We start from the raw sequence: 20,290 nt of genomic DNA on the forward strand, positions 1-20,290 counted from the left end.
TTCAGCCAGTCTAGAATGTGAAGTGGAAACCATCTTCCTGTTCAGTTATGTTTGACTGTATCTTGTAGACTGGAGTAGGTATTTTCAAAGCTTAGTTTTTGTACTGAATAGAGTGAATTAAAAATTACAAGAAGAGAAGTAGTAGAAGTTCCATTGAGAATTTATTCTAGAGCTTTTTTTTTTTTTTGCTTTTTTTTTTTTTTTTTAAATTTAAATCTTAACAGATCTATTCAACCAGCAGTCTAGTTTAGTTTGCTTAGCTATTGTTTCCTTGATTACCATCTGTTCCCTTTACAGTTAAACAGACTTTCTACCATGTTTTCTTTTCCTTGCTATTATTGTTTTAATTGTAAAAAGCTGTGGTGAGTCCATACTAAATTCATTGAGCCTGTAACTCTGAAACATGTATCAATTAACTAGTACGCATTGCGAGTGATCTTGTCTGTTTGACTGATTTCAAATATTCGGCCTCTTCAGTAAGTCCTGAAGAGCTGCAACCCCAAAATGCTTTTACTAGGAAGTCATAAATACAGTTGGCAGAGGTTTCAGGTAAAATTTAGCAGGGCTTTTTCTTTTTTATTTCTTTTCCATGGGCTTACCTGTGTCAGAATGTCTAGACTATGACAAAATTATTGACTTGATATACAAGGAGACCCTGTGCCTCTAGAAGAATCTTTGGTGCTCTTTAGAGAGAAATAAGATGAGAAGATATAATTCTTCATTAAAACCAATTATTTTTCCAGATTAAGAGTAGGTTATTAGTTTCCATCTCTACTTCTGAAACTCAGTGAAAAGATAATGTATCATTACAATTTTTTAAAAAAAATGTCTCAGAACAAAAAAGAAACAGGTGGATATGAGAGAAATATTTCCACAGTCTCATGAGATTCATGGCAATCACACCAAGTGTTGGTTAGCTCCACCCCCATCACTCTATCACCATCATAGCAGCAAGGCTGAATTCACCTGAGGATAGAGAATGTGCAGGTAATGAATGGCACTGTTCTAATGGGCTTGGAACTGTTTTAGCACATAAAAATATTTTAAAATCAATTTGTGACTTAGGTGAACAGTCAGCTCCTTACTGTTCTTGGTAAGATTTATTTTCTCTTTAGGTACTTTTTATGTTTTGTTGCTGTTGAGGTTTTTACTGTAAATTGCTTTTAAAATCTTAAAGGATTATTATTGAATTGGCTAAAAATCCAATCAACTTGACAAAGCCCTGAGTGGCAGTGTTAGCTTTTCTTTGATTAAAAAGAGCAATGAAATCTTGAAAAGCTTCGATTTGGATCTGATGTTACATTTAGCACAGTAGCTGTAAATGATTTTGTAAAGGAAGAGTAGTCTTTCTAGACAGAAACTATATTTATTTTTAAGATTTATATCTGTTCACAACTGGCCATAAATCATACAAGACAAGTATAATGCATGTACATAGTTAATTTAAACACATGAAGCAGTTCTTCTTTAGCCATTTTCTCATAAGTAAATGTTTTCTTTCTAATACCCACTGAAGCCTCACAGATTACTACTTCTGTGTAATCACTTGTAGACTTGAGTATGTGTCTCTGAAGTGCCTAGTTTTTTGTGACCAAGAGGACAGGTGTCCTCTGCACTCATGCTGTTAGTGTGAGTTGAAAGCTGTCTCTGGCACAGTGAATGAGGAGCAACACTATGATATATTTGAAGAACTTCTTGGAGTGCTGAAAATCAGTAAGAAGAGAGTGGTTGTATTTGCGCTCATAATTTGCTGACAAGTTATGTGAAGGAAGCACATGGTGACCTGTATATCTCCAACAAAAATTGCATTGCACAGAGCAAAAATCCGTTAATCAAGATTGTTCTCAAAAAAAAAACAAAACAGTCTTTAGCCATGTTGTTTCTTCCACAAAATATGCTACATCTCAGCTACAAGACTTTTCAAGCATAGTTATATTAGCATTGACTACATAGTGTAAACTCCAGAATTACAGGGAATTGCATAACAGTTGAACTGTTAATTGGATATCATTAGTATACTGATGGCACAGAGATGAATAAGAGGGTATATAGTTATGTTCATGAGAGAATTTGTCTCTAACAAAGCCATTGTTTATTTGAGGCCTAATTTAATTTAGTTAGGTTTTGGGTGTTAAAAGTGTGTTATTAATTTTCACATCATAATGAATTTGAGTATAAAATGTGATATAAAACTAAAGAAGTGAGCAGTGGGCTTCAGTAAGGTCAAAGACCCTCATAGAGAAACTACTGAAGCATGTGTTGGATGAGCAGACAGTGAGGTAGACTAAAAAGGCTGGGTGGACAACCTGCATCAGAGGGTAGTGGTTAGTGATGGGAATTCTAGTTGGAGGCCAGTAAGTTAGCAAAGTACCTCAGGGGTGAATAGTGGATCCAGTCCTGCATTAATGATCTGGATGTTGGGATGGAGTGCACCTGCATTAAATTTGCAGATGACACAAAACTGGGAAGACTAGTATTCTTATCTGCATATACAGCCAAAATAGCCTGTATGTCCAGAAAAATGATTCTTTCCCTTTGCTTAGCACCGGTGATGCTGTGTGTTGAGTTCTGAGGCCCCTAGTACAAAGCAAGACATGGACGTACTGGAAAGACCTCAGAGCCACCAAGGCAATCAAGGGGCTGGACAATTTCCCTTTTAGGAGAGGCTGAGCTAGGGCTGTGCAGCCTGGAGAACAGAAGGGGGAGGGGGTGGGGGGTGGAATCTAAGTTCCTGAACTTTTGCATTTCATGTTTGTATTGGTCACTGAAAAGGAAAGTGTGACAATTAGCCAAAGGGTTTTGTTGTTCAAAATAAGTCTTTAGTTTCTTAGCGGATTCAATGTGTTAGACACAGTGATTTCAACTGAATAAGAAAGTGAAGAGCATGTTGGTATATGGGTCAGGGAATGGTTGTTTTTTCTTGTTTTTGTTTTTGTTTTTGTTTTTTTGTTTGTTTGTTTTGTTTTTTTGTTTTTTTTTTGTTTTTTTAATTATGTTGTATAAAAGGTGTTTCTTGAAGATATATCTGTAATATATCAAGACTAATAACTTCTTCCTGTTGGTTTAGGTTTTACTTGTATTTGTTTTTCCACAGAACTTTCTAACTTCGTTGACATCTGTGATTTATCTGTCTTTAAACAGGATGATGTTTAAAGTTGATCCTTCTTCTTTTCAGCTTACATACTTGAATTTAGTGTACTGTAATACATATTTTTCTTTCCAGTAGTCATTGTTGTGTAACTATTACACCAGAAATATAATAAGTTTCTGTGTCTTTTTTAAAATTTAAAGGGATAGAAGAAATAACATTATTTATATTTTTGATTATTTGAAATGAAAAGAGTATGTTTGGAAATAAATCATAATATTACAAGATGTTTGTTCCTGATTTAATTACATGAAGAAATTCTGCTTTGTGACCTGGGTTTGTAATTGTGTATGTACCACATCAGAAAAGTCCTCTGTAACTAATGCTGTAAAATGCAAAGAACCTTGTTTCTTTTGATCCAGTAGGAGGAACTGAGGATGGTGCCAAGAAGCCTAACACATAGGTCTCTCCGTGGTAGATGGGTGTTGATACTGTATGTTAGCTACTAGTGAGTGAGTGCACGGGAGTGTACTTCATATTTTTTTCTAATCCATCTTGCTGTTTTTACGCATATAATTTTAAAATGATTTTTTTAATATATTTTTATTAAAGTACATTTTCTGAGTAATGTAAATCTTTGCTCCATGGAGGTGTTAGGTACAGCTCTCTTATAGGTAGGAAAGTCAAAAAGTGAAGGTAAATACACACACATTTATGGACTGAAATCATGACCTGTGCTGAGAGAATATAAGAGGGAACCCTGAGTAAATAACCTTTCAGCAACAGCACTTTTCAGTGGCTGGCTACCTCCAGTAAAAATGTAGAGTAAACATATACTAGCAGATGCACTGAAGCTTTGATGCAGCAGGGCTGAAGATAATTAGCAATCTGAAAAATGGTACTCTGTGTTCAGAATGCTGCTATGAAGAAACATTGAAGCCTTTTAATCGGAGATTCAAACTTGCACTGAATGAAAAGCATATTTCCTTCTTACAGCGGCTGCTGTATTTTCACCATTCTTGGCATTAACCTTCACTAGAATGTTGGAGCAGATTAAAATTTCTGTCTGTTGTGGTCAAGGTGTTCATTATTCAGGGTTCACATCAACAATAGATAAAGCTCTGGTATTAACACCTGTGATTGACAGCTCCACTTTCCTATCCAATTGCTTTATCTAGTAATTGTAAAAGAGATACTCAGCACTCTTAGGTGCTGGTTTAAGCCAGTTGGATGCCTGCTTCAGAAATTGTCAGTCAGTGAGAAGAGCATATTTCTTTGATATTTTTTCTTTTTTTCCAAGAACGTAACTCTAGATATGTTTGAAATAATGTTTATAAAGTTGAGGACAGTACATTGAGTAGGCTTCTTCTGGGCATATAGATGCAATGTCTTTGGAGTTATTTTCAGCATCTTTTGAGTAAATCATCATTTGATGACAGAATCGTTTACTTAGAGTAATATTTCTTGATGGAGCAGGAACATTTCCAGATGTAGCAAGAAATCTCTTTTATGCTAACCAGTCAGAATAGGTTGTTGAATTCAATTAGACAGCATTTTTGAAATATTGCTAAACATGTTGTAAATAAGCAAAAATTTTAATGCATATAACTTCAAAAATGTATATATAAATATAGAATAAATTGTATGTATCTGTTTGTCTTGCAGGGGTCAGTAAACTGGTTCAGCATTTACACAAACACAACATACCCATAGGTGTTGCCACTAGCTCAGCTAAAGGGCCATTTCAGATGAAAACATCCAGACACAAAGACATCTTCAGTCTTTTTCATCATATTGTGCTGGGAGATGACCCTGAGGTGAAATCTGGCAAGCCAGCTCCTGATATATTTCTAGTTTGTGCAAAAAGATTTCAACCTCCTGCTCCTCCAGAGAAGGTAAGGAGGGGAAGGAACAAATTACCTGAATAATTTGATAATATTGGTAAATATTTAGGTTAGGATTTAAAACAAACATTTGAAATATCAGCAGTGTCTTTTTTGTTTTGCTTTTTTTCCCAGTGGTGCTTATATTGTTTAGGTAACTGGTTGTTCAAACGTGTTTCCTTCTCTTGCATTATAATACTTGTAATGCAGATTACTCTGATTTACTACATGCTACCATGCATAGGGGAAGTAAGGTGATTTTCCTCTCTGTATAAATCTTCAATTATAACTTCACTACTGAAAGTTAAGGAAGAGTTATTTAAACATGGATCAGCTCACTTTTCACACCTTCCTTGCTGATTTACCTAAACATTGAAGATACTTCTTGATTAAGAGGGGTATATATTTTTTCTAATCCATTTCTTTCTTTTTGCTTTCTAAATCTATGAGATCATATTTCTTGTTTTCTGATTTAATACTTGTAAGTTTGAGTTATCTTTCTTTAGAAGCAATATTTAGTTTCTTCTTTGTATAACTTCAAAAACTGGATTCTGAAATAGAAAACTGTAGGGAGATAAATTGGTAGTGAGAGTATGTGTTCACTTTTATTTCAAATAAAATTGTCATTCTCATGCAAATATTTTTTTTCACTTCTTGTCTATCCTGAGTGTATAAATTCTGATGTTTTGGAGTTTCATTACTGCAGAAAATGCATTGTGTACTAATTTTTAAGGAACAGCTTTAAGTGTTTTAGACTGTAATTATTGATTTCTCGTTAAGATTGATGAGAAAAAAAAAAATTGTTTATGCAAAGACAGAATACAAAAGACTGAAGAATCTTATCATTTCTTAGAAGTTTTCACCCACAGTCCAATTGGTATTTGTGTTGTCTGGGAATGCAAAGTGAAATAAGTTGCAATGAATGTGTCATAATATGAACAGTGTTTACTGAAATTTGCTTTTCCTCTTTTCATTCTGAATATGTGCATCAACTTTATTTCAAAAAGATATCCCAATCTACTTGACCATTTGAAGTGAAATTGTTTAGTCTGGAGAAGAGGAGGCTGAGAGAAGACGTTATTGCTCTCTTCAACTACCTGAGAGGAGGCTGTAGTTAGGTTTGATAGGTCTCTTCTCCTACGTAACTGGTAGAAAAAAGAGATGTAGTGGCCTTAATTTGTGCCAGGGGAGGTTCAGGTTGAATATTAGGAAAAAATTCTTCTCAGAAAGAATCATAATACATTGGAACAGACGTCCTGTGGAGTCACAGTCATTGGAGGTTTTCAAGAAGAGGGTAGATGTGGTACTGAGGGGCATGGTTTAATGGGAATGATGGTGGTAGGTTAACAGCTGGACTGCAATAATATTAGAATCATTAAGACTGGAAATAACCTCTGTTTCTATAAGCAGTCAGAAGTCTCATGAAGAATCAGTGTGTTCTATCAAAAAAGTTCCAAATTCCTTAAATCTCTCTTAATTTAAAAGTGTATTTCCTAGCATTTTCCTCCAATTCAAATTAATTAACTGATCTAACAGTTATGAATAATCCCTGCGTTGGATCTAGTAAGAGTGCATTAAAAATTTTCAGACTGATTAAATGGCATTAGAAGTTGAGGTTCTCAGAGGACTTCTTATGTCACAGAAAAGAGAAGCTCAAAGTGAAATTTCTGGAGATGCTTTTTCTTACAAAAGATATGATAAAGAGTAATATAAATTCAGGACATTGTGACTGTGGTTCAGTATTAGTCTATATTGTACAAGAAAACAGATAAATTAGAAGGCTGGTATAGCACTTAATGTTACTTTCATTACTGTGAGCTTCTGTAAAAAGAATATGAAAATGAAGTTTCATTTATTATGCCTTTTTTCTTCTTTGTTTCCCTTTATTGAACCATTTCTATTGTGTGTATATATTATCTTTCATGTATTTCAATCACTATGCTTTTCAGTTAAGGAGTTATTTTGTTTGTATTATTTTTGTTATTTTTTATGTATATCTGGAAGTTGAATTTATTAACAGTACTCTAAATAAGACAGAATAATTACGAAGGCATGAACAGTCATTTTAGGCGATGCACTGAGCTGTAAATTAGAATCCCTGCTGTTGAAATAATATATTTTAGTCATCATGTCTGCCCCTTTTCCATTTCGTAAATAAATTGACATATACTTTTTCCTGAGTGTTTACAATTCACAAATCAGCTGTTTTATTTTAGAGGTAACAAAAGCATTGAAAGAAAAATACATAGATATTTTTCAGTGTAGTTCAAACATTCACAAATTGTTGTCTTCAGCCTTTGCTGTAGTCTGTTTTTTAAATAGGCCTACATTACTTTTTTTTTTTCAGCCAGAACACACCTTCAGATATATATTCATGCTTTATAATGTAAGCATACAACTTTTTGGATGGCCTGGGCTCCACTGAATGAAGAGAGATTATTTTGAACCAGTGTTTCAGTTGTTTGGCTGGACTGGTTGCTAGGGGAAGAACCACTAATATGTTGGTGTTGTGGCAAGGCATAGGGCACGTTACCAGCTGTCCCACATATTGGACATGCCTATTATAATTCATTTTGACATACCCATGTTCTTCTGTCCTGTCTTCTTGGAATCTCAGTTTTTGCCAATTTTTTTAGCATATTGCTAGATACTTGCTTTTTCCAGTGGAATAACGTGTGGCCATCATGGCCTTAGTAAATCTGACTTTGAAAGCATTAGGCTTCAGTAAGTTGCACAAGTAAGTAATGTTTGTAGTATATTACCATTGTTCTAGATGTGCTGTGTGTGTTGTGAAGCAAATATATGTTGTGCAAGGAGCCACTTGCAGAGTGAAGAGAGAAAAATGTTCTAATATTCTTCTTAAATTCTGGTACTTTTTTAGGTGGAAGGCAGGTTGGTTTTTTTGTTTGTTTGTTTGTTCAGTTTTCTGAAGTCACTTGTCCTATACTGGTCATTGGTGAGTTTGGATAAAGCTATTATAGATTGGAGCCAGTAAATAATATCCTGTGTTTTGCTCTTTCTCAGTGTCTCTATTATCCTTGCTGCATATTCCTTATGAAACAGAAAGGACCCTCCCTTGGTAGCAGTGTGGTTGTGTGATGGGGACACTAACTCCTGGGAGATGGCAGGTCTGCTGAGTAACTGGCTCAGGGCTGTGAATCCACTCCTCTCTACATGAGATTTTGGAATCAGTCCTGTGTATATGCTCAGATTAACAACAAAAGTAGAGTTTGTTCGCTTGACAGGTACGGCAGATTTTACTGTTAACTTATGGAGAGTGAGTGGGAAATGAATGAAATATGTCACAACTTTTGTGTATCCAGATTATTTCAGTTGTTCCATGTGGAAACTAAAATCTGAGAAAGTCTATCAGGACATTTCCACCTGTCTGCCTTCTAGCTAAGATGATGTGCCAAACATATTAGGAGACTCCCTTTCTTGTTCTGTACTTTCTTAAGAAGTTAGGATTTTTATTTTTTACTGTGTGTCCAAAATTGCTCAATCTGAACAGGTTGTATCTACTTCTCAGGAATTAAATATCTCTTCTGGATACTTATTTGCAAAGCATAACTGGAAAAGTCATCCCCGGTCACTCCTAAACCATCAAGAAATATTGACTCCATAGACGCTGTAGCAGAAATCTGGGACCATCATTTCTCTTCTAAAGCTAACTTGAGGAGAAGGTTGCCCTTACCTTAGACGCTGAATGGAATATTTCCTAATAATAAATCAGGCTAAAAATAGCCTCCTGGTCACTGTTTAAACTGACAATTCAGTCTTCCAGTTCTTGTTTCCCTAGAGAATGTCCCTCTTACAAAAGGATATACCAAGTGTTGTTTTCACCAGAGTGTTCCTGACCACAACTTTTTTTTTTTTTTCTGAATTCATAAAACTCTGATTGTTCTTGCTTTGCGCTATGTCTGAAGACTTATTTGCAGACTACATTTGTGCAAGTTTTAATTTTATTATTTAGGATGTGTTACTGGCATAGCTCTTGAATTTTAATGATTATGGGACAGTGCAAAATAATCAAGAGCATATCTTTAATATTTTCATTTGTTTTTCTTATTATTATTTTTCAACATTGGAGAAGCTGTTGTTCTCAGAATTTAGTGGAATAAACTATGAATAAATTATACCTTTGAACATATTCTCAAGCACTGTAAAAATCAAATATGTCTAGGGTTTGGTGGCTAGAACTAGAAGTGCGTAGACACAAAAATCATCTTTTCACTTTTACCTTGTATTGGGCTATTGCATGTTTCTTAGCTTAGCTATGAAGCTTGTAGCATGAACTTAGCCTTCAAGGTATCATGGATTACCAGTGAAGGAGATGCAAGAGGAGCAACTAAATGCTAGCTGAAAAAGTATTATTAATAGAAATTATATATATGCAACTGCATCATGATTCACTAATGAAAGATTCTCCATTAAAACTTATTCCTTTCTTGTTCTATTATTTCTTGTATGCTTGTATAGATAGGTTTGTTTTTTGTTAGATTTCCAGTAACCTTCCAGAAAATGGCCATCATCCCATTCTCAGGCAGATCTACTGAAATAATCTGTTTTCTTTTACATTCACAAACTATGACACCAAGTGTGTAGAACTTTTTTAGTACTGTACTTAAAATGTACTGCATACAGTCACCATTCATATTAATTTATTATCAGGCTTATGCCTGATTGTATAGTATTATACAAGAAGAATTTTAGTATAATAGTTCTGTGTTTCCAGAAATAAACTGGGGGATCTCAAAGACTTTTTTAGAAAAAAGTTAGAATTTTCTTTCTATCTTTCAGGTTAGAGTGGGCAAAGGCATGATCAAGTAGAAACTAGTCTATCTGATTCAAATTCCTTTTCCCAAAAAAAGTTATGTTAAAAGGGCAAGCTAATACTTTTATTTTATATTAAAGGAATTCAGTCTTCTAAATAATGAAACAGAGATTTTTGTATTATTGTCTTGCTATCTTGTTACTATGTATTTCATTGTCAACGTAGAGACAACTACCAAATCTCTCATTGACTGGTATAGGAAATGAAGTACTGGGAGGTGCACAAATGACGTAATCTCCATAGGATTTCTAAAATAAACTTAGCGTATGTCCTGAAAAAAAAAACAAAAAACTTTTTCTCTCCCAGTTCCTTATGCAGATTTTTTGTTTGTTTGTTTAAACCGTGCTAATACTGCCCTAATGGAAATTAATTCTAAACTGATGCCTGTTAATCAACAGAAGGCCAGTTTTCAGCTAAACTGATCATCTTGTCTACAGATTATATTGTCAGAAGGAATACAGTTTATGTATAAATGACATAGTTAATCTTCTAGTCGTGTTCCAACTTGGGATAGAAAGATATCAGCACTCTAGTGGAATATACTATTTTTGTGCAGTGGGCAATCTGTTGTCTGAATCTTGCACCTTCCTTTATTTCTAAATAGTGTAAGCATGCATTTGCATCTCCCGGGCTATATGGTAAAGTCTATGGTGCTGAACCTCAGCTTCCAGCTTCAAAGGTGTAATGGTAGTTATATAAAGAATGCTAGATATCTCACTACAGCTTACATTGTAAGACATTTAAAGATCTGCTATGTACATGCACCTTTTTACTTATTTCATAATAGACCTTTGTACTGTGAATATAAAATTAAGTCTATTTGGAAATTGTGGGGGTTTTTGTTGTAGCTTGTGTTGCTGGGTGTTTTTGAGGGAGGGGCATTTTTTTGTTGTTTTTTGTTTTTCCAATTATCATGCTCTCAGTTCATGTGGTTAATTTTTATTTTTCCTTCCTCTTCTCCTAAGGCATGTGTGCTCATATATGCATGTATTCATACAAATATACCCTCCCCCACGCTGGCAGTCTTTATTATGTATTTGTGGAAGAGAAATGAGATGTTGCATGGCTTGAAAGTAATTTAGTTCTTAAGTGTTCCAGACATTGCCCTTGTTACTGCGCTGCATGTTTATTTATGGCTGTATTTGTCTTATGGAGATGAAAAAAGTCATTGAAATTCCATACAGAAAATAACCTGGTCAAGGTTTACTTTCACTTTATGTATCTGATTGCAAGAAGAAACAGAGATTATAATTGGCTCTTAGTCTTTGGGGTACCCTACTTGGGGGGAGGGTGGCAGGAATATATTTTTTTTCTTGCATTTGTCTCGATAATGTATCAAGCAGCTGCTAAGGGACTTGATGAAATGTGATGCAGAATAATAAATTATGTTCTGCAGCCTTTTATGCTTCTACGTGAGGTGAGTGTGTAAGCATAAAGAGCCTAGTATACCTCCAAATTCTTAAAGCATTATATTCAGATCAGCAGGTCACACAAGATGCATTACTAATTGTTTTAGGGAAATAATTATGGATATTGTCATAATAGTAAGTATGCATATTAAGTATTAAAAAAAAAAAGATATTGCTGATATTGCTCAGAGTTATCTTTCTCTTTCAAGACTGAGCTTTTTTTTTTTTTTTTTTTTTTGAGATGCCAAAGAAAAAGTAAAAAATCATTAAATAGTTAACTTTCAGTTAAGAAGAATTTTCAATAAAAATGTTTTTGAATGTCTTCTACATTACAGAAAGCATGAAGAAATTCTCTTTCAAAAAGATCTAGTACACTAATCCTCTCTGTATCTCAGGTTACATTTGTAATCACCCCAGAGTATATTGTAAGTGCTTTTTCAGTTGTGGAACAAAGAATGTAGACTAAAACAAGGAATTGCACTGTTAGCAGTTTTTCTTTTTGGTAGCTTGTCTTACAGTTATTATCATGGGAAGATCTCTGGAAAACCTTAAAGGACTGAAGTTTAAGTGATTGTTGTTCTATTGCACTAAAGCAGGAGAAGGGTTTAATTATTTGCTTCTCTTGTTTTTTAAGTTACTTTATAAAGGTGCAATTCAGAGATTATTAGGTGATATTTTTTAGCAGGATTCTGCTTATTCTATTCTGTGGAAGTCTGTCGTTTTTGGCATGTCTACAGAAAACCTACTTACAGGACCATCAGTTAACACTTGCAAATTATTTATAGTTTAAACAGGACAAAGCATTTGCTCAGGCTGATTGCTATATAACAAATAAGTGTACTCAAATGATGATTTCAAAATATACTCCACCAAGGAATGTTTGGGATTTTTTTAAATTATTACTGTGATAGATCATTGTTATTGTAATTTGTTCCTTGTAACATGCGAAATATCTGAAGCAGCAGGTTTATCAGCTAAAAATACACGCTTAACACTTCCATTCCATCATCTCTTTATTTTGAATAGTAGCATGATTCAATGTCAGTACCTAAGTAGTCCAAGATAACCTTCATTCAGATTAAGTAGTTTTGTTTTGAAGTAGAAAACAACTCAAATTAGTGTTAAAAAATACTTTCATCCTATTCCACCAAGAGTAGTTATTTCTTGTGAGAATAGTGCTGAACATAAGAATTGCAGTTCATGCTCAGATTCAGTGTTCATTTTACAGTTCAGCATCTCTGATGGCAGCTAATGTTATAGTCATAGAAATCCTTTTTAGCTGGAGAATATTAACTATATTCCAATATTCCTATGCTAAATAATTGAAAACTGTTTTTAAGCAAAACAGAAAAAGTACTTTTAGTAAACATTTTACTTTATTCTCCTGATATTGCGGACAACCAGAGACAATATATTCCGAAAACCTTTTCTTTTCTGAATTTCTCACATTTTAACTACCTTGAAATGATCTTTTTTGCATTATGAGTTACGAAGGTGTGAAGTTATACTTACAAACATCCATCCTTATTTCTTGCTCCTCAAGTAAAACACTTTTTAGACTGTTCAGATTTTTAACATCCAAATAGATTTTCTTTTGTTTTTCTTGTGTGTGTATTTTCTTTCCCATACACATTTCATTTCATTTCTTCACACTCTTCCTATCAAAAGAGTTTCAATACAGAGTAATGTCTATGGCACAGAGTACATAGAATGCTCAAGAGAAGTGTATTATATATGTACATAGGTCGCTCTGAAAATAATGCCTACTATTTATTTCCATGGAAACTAAAATAGATACATAGAGCACAATGAAACTATTTAAAAGAGCAAATTCTCAGCTACAAAGCATTAGTTTTCAATGTAGTCACCATAATTTTTTGCCACTGATGAACAAGAGCCTGCATGCTGTGCTTATAAAAATCTGCATGGCCATCCAGAATGTGTCTCGTCTTTCATATTCCTGTTGCCTCTGCTGAAATGCACTACCAACCATGCTCACATCCACTGTTTGGATTCCTTAAACACTCAGCAAATGTCAGTGAGTGTCAACAGGTGCAATTTTTTCTATATGGAGGAGTTCAGTGATGCACCTTCACTTTGGATGCACTTCCATGTCAGACACCATTTAGCCAGAATTCCCCTCTAATGCCATTTGTCAAACAGCAACAGAATATTGTTAGGAAGGTTCTGTTTCTACTGCAATGCCACCAACATCTGCCTCTGATATTATGGGCCTATATAATAAAATAAGAGGCCTTGTACACTATCACCCATATTATTTAATTTCTTCTTTTGTATCAACTCATGTAGTTTTTCGTCAAGCTAAGGTGTTTCATTGAGCTGTCCACACTTGTGTCTAAAACTTAAATTTTATGTATCAAGTTCTGCATATAACTTATTTTCCATATAATATGTATTACATAAACTTGTTGACCATTTTACTTCATTTATTATTTGACTATTCAGTATAAGTATCTTACTGATATTTTTCATCCTAGCTAACCCACATAACTTTGTGTTATGGTAGACTTTATTAAATATATAGGCATAGTTGTCCATCATTCTCTGGGCAGTAGATTTATTTCAAAATGAATCTACATTTACTTTCTAAAATAGTAGCATTTGATAGTTGTTGGGGTTTTTTTTGTTTGTTTGTTTGGTTGGTTGGTTTTTTTGTTTTTTTTTTTTTAATATTAGAAATATTAATATCCTTCATTGTGAAGTTGATTCAGAGCCTTGAGGTATTGCTCACTAGCTGAGCAGATGAGATTTCATCCATTACTGAAATTGTGTTTTATAGAAAATATTTGCTTCTGTTAGGAAATTGTCCTTTTTCTCCTGAACAGATGTCCAGTCGTAGCAGTCTGTTCTGTTGCTGTCTGTAGAACGTATTTGGATACTGTTACTTTAGACTAAGGAGCAGAAAAATTAGAGATTTCAACCCATTGTCCTGAGCCTCAGAGATCTTACAGATTAAAAACAAAAAATTACCAGGGGTATAAAGCATAATAGCTTATGGCATATCTTATTGTGTTCCACTTTCAATAATGCAGTTTTCCAATCTGAAGGTCAAATAGAACCTTTTATTTGATGACAAATGATAGAGTACATTACACAGAATGCACTTGCAACTTTAAAATTAGCTATGACTTATTCTTTGTAGATTGTTTTGAGTTGCAAATTTTTAATTTTTCAGTGAGGAAGTTTTCATTATGAAGGTATATTTTTCATTAAGTTTCAGCAAAAAATGCATCCAGGTTTTTTAAATGCTTCCTTGAGAAGATAATTTTATAATGATTATAATAACCTGATAAATTACAATCTGATAGTTTCTATGAAGAGTTAAATTTTACGGAACACATGTTTGGAAGTCTGAGAGTCCTACAGTCAGGTATTCTAGGATTCAGGAATAATGTATAACTCTACTATAGTATAAATAGTCTTGGAATGCTCCAAGTTTCATGATATTTTTGTGCCACGGCTGCTCACCATCTACATCATAATGATCCTTAACTACAAATTAACCTGTGAGGGGGTGGGTGGGAAAGAAATCAAATTCGTGAAATCGGATGATAGGCATGGAGTCTAATCTTGGCAAGTGACAGAGTGCTGTTACATATATAACTATGTAAAACTATAAGAAGTCAATACATACCTTATAGAAGCTACTAATTCCTCACCACATTGATTGGCATTTGTTTATTGCTGTGGGTGTTTATAGTGAATGATTTTTCCAAGTTCCTATTTTGAAGGACCAGCAGGTGTTGTCCCTCAGTTTTCCTCAGGCTTCATTAGTTGACAGTAGAGGTCATCTTTTATAGAGTTAAGAAATGAATCAATCAGCTCTGCATTAGCTTTCAGGTCTATTCTCTAGTCCAGCAAGGATGGAAAGTGATATAAGACAAATTTCAGTTAATAGCTCAGTGATACAAAGCAAAGGGAGAAAAGAATGTACCGATGATTCCTGAAAGAGTGTATTTGTAAAGATACTGCTGAAAAAAAGATGAAGAATATATGCTTGGAAATGGTACAAGCAACAAAGAAGTCAGCCTAATATAAGACATGCAACTGAAAGTAGGTGAAAGATATAAAGAACGTAATTAGGAGAAAGGATAGAAGGTTCCTAGGGAGTAGAAGGAAATAAAAGCAAGATGTACAGTAATTGTTGGTAAGATAATGTAGGGCCTTGAAGGTGAAAATGACAACTTATGTTTGTTACTACATTAAGTAATTTATATTCTATATAGCTTCATTGTAAATTACGACGAGTTAATAATGTGTAGTAGCCCATTTCTCCTTAATGATATTCCCAACATTTTTTAGGGAGTGTAGATGAAGAGTCAGGAAACAATAGGCAAGTTAATGATATATATGCTGATACAGCAAAAGCATTTTTTCTCAGGAGCAATGGTAGATGATGTGACAGCTAATATTACAGCAAAATCTCTTCAACATTTGGGATGTTACACTTCTAAATTTAACATCTCATGAAGATAGTGGAAAGAAGATTCAGCTGCAAATGTGTACTTTGACATGTCTCTCAAAGCAGAAAGGTTTTCTTTAGAAATACAGATGTCGGAGTTTTATTTCTATTCTGCTTTTCCTTAGCTAGTAATTCAAAGGCATTTGGACTGTTTACTACTGTCCCTTTCTCTTGTCACTTGCTTTTATTTGTTTTTGTTTTTCATATCATCCTAACAGTCAATTGAAGATCAAGTATGCTTGAAAAATATTGGTTGATTTTGAGTAAGGTTGTGGAATGCTTTTACTGATTCTTTGTTGAAATCCCAATTTTATGTCATTTACAGCTCTTCTTTACAGCTACAGCATTAGTATATGACAGCCTTAAATTTTCTTATGATGATTAATATTCAGTGGAATAACTATCTTCTTGTTTCTTTTTATTGTTTTTGGGGGAGGGGTTGATTTTTGTTTTAATGTTAAAATATTAAGAAAGGATGAATAAAATGTTCCTTAAGTCTGTTATTAAAAAATAAAAAAATAAAATGTCAACAGCAAAATAAAAAAGACCACAACAAAACAAACAAAAAATCCTATCTGTTCAGCATAGTCAGCGTAGTTTCTTTCAAATTTTCATATGCATCCATTCTTCACAGGAGCAGTTCAGTCTTACCAGCTTTCATGCAATTTTTAGAAAGTATGTGGATTGAGTCCTTAGCTTCTTGACTTACTGTTGAGTGTGCGATCTGGCTTTGTATAAAGTGATTACTAGTAAGAGCTTCGGGCTCAATGTCAGTCCAAGGATGAAGAAATCCATCACAGAATGCTGTATTTTAATAAAAGGATTTCAGTTACTCTGCAGTATAGAGACATAATAATGCCTGTGACTTGCTATGCTGTATTGCTTTAGGATCAAACCAAACATTGGAATAATAGCATGGAAAAGAAAGGAAAAATAGAATATCTGATTTGGGTGTCTCTTTTTCTCCTGTTGAGTGCTATATGTAGTTTCGTGTATGTTATGAAAGCTCTGAGTTATAAAGACCTGTGGAAAACTACTTGAATTCCCAGTCTTGCATGTTAGGGATTAAGCAGCATATATTACAGAAACTTGGATAGAACTGGATTGAGCATAAAGAAGATCTACCACAGGATGCAGTTATTCAGTCATCTGATTAAATTTCATCTAACCACAAAAAGAGCACAGAGATGCAAAGAAAGGTGGAGAATCTGAAACTGTACTCCGCAAGCCAGCTTCCAGACCCATCACAAGCACACCCTTTTATGTTGTGGATAGGAAGTGAGACTACATTTTTGGAGCATAGGTACCTATTGGTATAAAACCACTGCAGCAAGCAACTGATGAGATTGAATTTGAAAGCACCTTTTAGGACAGTGTCTGAGCGCAGCAATTGGAGGGATCTGTGTTGTATATATGTATATATTCCCAGCACTAGAACTTCATGCTCTGTTCTCCGAGAAGAGAATAAGATGAGGTGGTGTTTGTGGTCATGAGGAAGGTGGGCATATAGCTATTGATCTGTGTGAATAGCCATTATATATTTATGTATCTGTTTGTATGTGCCTACTGGGAGTATGTGCTCAGTCTCAGTACTCCTTGGATCAGGGCAAGCAGGCCTACAGCTGCCTCCCCTCTGTCAGATTAGACCCTATTGAACAATAGTAGACTGTTCCCTAAGATCATTTTAGTCTGCATGGAAGTAGACTAAATAACGGTTTCAGGTTGGTCCATGTAGGTATTTCAGTCCTGTTTCAGACTTCTAATAAAATTCTTCCTTACTAAGTATTTGTCAGAGTCTTTTGAACTTTTCCATTCAAGTTTCCTTGGTATAGTAGAAAGATCTGTGCTGTCTTCTCCCGTGTTTTTTGTTGTAGTTTTTTGAATCAATTCTTGCTCCATTTGTTCCAATTTGGGAATATTACCTTAGTGTCACTACTCTCTCCACCCTCTGCCTCAAGAATTGAATTATCCTCATAGTCAAGACATAAGAGACTAAAAGGTATCTAAATTTGTAATTAAGTAATCTGAGTTTATGGTAGTACTATACTAAAAATATCTTTCAGTTGTTCTATTACCTGTTAATTTCTTTTGTATAGCAGAAATGCCAGGGAATTGAATGTTGAAAAAAGATAACATTTCCCTTTGGTCCAGCAGACAAGCCTTTCTGTAGGTTGTAGTTGTTACAGCGTGCAGTGGATGTGAAAAACAAGTGTACTAATAGTACTCTAGAAACAATTCTTAATGCTCTGAGGGTTTGAAAACTAAAGCAGGGGAATGCTGAAGGATATTTAATACATTAACTCTTCTGTTGGTGCATTATAATTTGAAGTAACCTTACAAAGTAAATAATCCAAGTCTCTGTTAGTAAGTGAATACTGAATTCAGACCAGGTTATGCCAGGCTTGTAGAGTCAGTTCCTGAAAACTTCCAAGGGTAGAGCTGATACTTTTTCACTGGTCAGTGTTTTCCAGTGCTTAATCCTTGCTATGACTTTTTTTTTTTTTTTTTTTTTTTTTTTTCATTTTATCTAGTCACAACCTTTTCTATATCAATTTATGACCTCATAGAATGAATATGATCTCATATTCATATGGTGCACCCTGGTAAATTGCCTATCTTCATCTTCTTGGTAATTACGTCCTCAGAGAGACTGGGTAGTTGCACTAGGTCCTCTCTTCCTCTGAGCTGAACAAGCCCACCTCTCCCTCATCATTTTTTTCACAGGGCAAGAACTACATTCCTAATCCATCTTGGCAGCTCTCTGCTGGACTTTCTGAAGTTTATAGTCATCCTTCTGTTTGCATTTTCTTTCCTAATTTTATTGATTAATGAACTTTTCAAAAATAATTCTTGCATATTTGAGGATTTCAGTGGTAAATTGTATTAGCATTTCATGGCACTGTCATGAAAACAGTCTAATTATCTGTGTAATTTAAAATATGAGCCAAATAACCTTCTACAATGATTTAGATTTCCTTGGAGTTCTATTCTATGTTTAAAGATTTGGAGAGCAATAAACAATAACAATAAATTTTGTTAGAGAGTTTCATAGCACTCCCTATGCTAAATACAGAAAATAAACAAGAAGCTGAGGCCCTATTTCCTATTTTCCACCCATCAGTATTGTCTACATGTAGGGGTCTTCTACATAATATGGGCAGAGACCATCCTCCTCTAAGAACTGTGGTATTTGGGTATTCATTTTAAATGCCTTTAATTTCTATACCTCTGTTTGCTTTGTTTCGTAGAAGTTGTTGACACCTTTTTTAATTTTAATTTTTTTTTCCTTTTTTTTTTTTTTTTTGTCATTAATTTTGGAGGCAGTCACTGTGGAAGTGTTTTGATTTCAAAGTTTACACTCTTACTATCCTAACATATATAGGTTTGTGAATGCTTCTTTCTTTGTTTCTGTTTCATTTAGAATTTCTTTATCTAGCATTTCTTCCTCCTTGCTTCAACAAGAAGGAAAGGGACTAATTGCATATGGAGAATCTGGATTTTCTGTTTACAGATAAATGAATGTTTTGAAATGAACTACAATTGCATACATTGTAAAATTGCTTTCATTTGACAGTTTAATAAATCTCAATTGAAGGTCTGATTGATTGGAAACATTAAAAACTTGTGATGCCTGACAAAAACAAACCCACTACTTTTTTATTTCTCTATAAATACATAGACAGTAAATATGGTTCTCTCATTTTATTTGCAAATGCCTCGATTTAATGATCCATTTTGTACAAATGAAAATCACCTTAATTTGCAAGAATTTGTTTTTGTGCACAGTTTATCATAGTGCAGACAGTGAATTGCCAAACCTGTTGACACGTAAGCTTCTGCCAGTATCAATAAGCTTATGTATATTAGAGATTTTTTGAAACCTACCTTTGTGTTCATCATGTGGATTCATCTTTTCATTCATAGGCATGTAAAACAAATCTACCTATGTGCCACGTGTATCAACAAAGTTGACTAGAACTACTTTGAGTAAATAATTTGAGCCTTGAATACTGCAAAAGTATCTACAGCTAGGCTACTGATGTCATGTTTGATTACACGAAATAAATAAATAAATAAATAAATAAATAAATAATTCTTGCTCAGAAACAGATTTTTAGCAGAACATTAGAGGACATTGGCATGAAGGAAAACAAAAATCTGTCTAATTGTTCTTGTATGCCTTCTTCAAATTCAGCAACAGTTAATGAGATGGAAGCGCTGGGAGAAAACAGCAGGAACTGGCATATCAATATCAGTGATACACTTTACTGTATCTGATACATAATTCATTCATGTTATTTTAATATCTACTAACACTGACACACACAGTGACAGCGTGGAATATGAATTGCTCCTTATTTTGCTAAATCTGTGGGACATTTAGCAAGGACTACATTTTTTAATTAGAAACTATTCAGCAGGCAAATGTGATTGCGTATGTTTCTATTAGACTGAAAAATTAATTACAATGGAAACTTACAAATACTGAGAATATCAGATCTGATAGAATTTAAAACTAATAACCTAGTTTTGGGAAGACCTTGGTAAACTGTATTGTAAAGTGCCCTGCTGGATATTGTCTTAAGGGTTTGT

The 20,290-nt window shown here is 34.1% G+C and overlaps 1 protein-coding gene across 4 annotated transcripts in view; it reads left to right on the forward strand.

Moving 5' to 3' along the window:
• Positions 1-20,290, forward strand: part of PUDP (pseudouridine 5'-phosphatase) — a 77,666-nt gene that overhangs the window by 27,917 nt on the left and 29,459 nt on the right. For 3 of the 4 annotated variants that reach the window (XM_085550926.1, XM_085550941.1, XM_015848975.3), the window contains one exon: positions 4,754-4,983. In XM_085550926.1, the coding sequence (XP_085407052.1) occupies positions 4,754-4,983 (230 nt within the window). Of the gene's footprint in view, positions 1-4,753; positions 4,984-7,318; positions 8,705-20,290 lie in introns of those variants that run through there. The other variant, XM_085550935.1, reaches the window with a different exon arrangement.

Source organism: Coturnix japonica, chromosome 1, assembly GCF_054131305.1.
Source record: "Coturnix japonica strain WE chromosome 1, WE-NBRP24, whole genome shotgun sequence".
Classification (NCBI taxonomy): domain Eukaryota; kingdom Metazoa; phylum Chordata; class Aves; order Galliformes; family Phasianidae; genus Coturnix; species Coturnix japonica.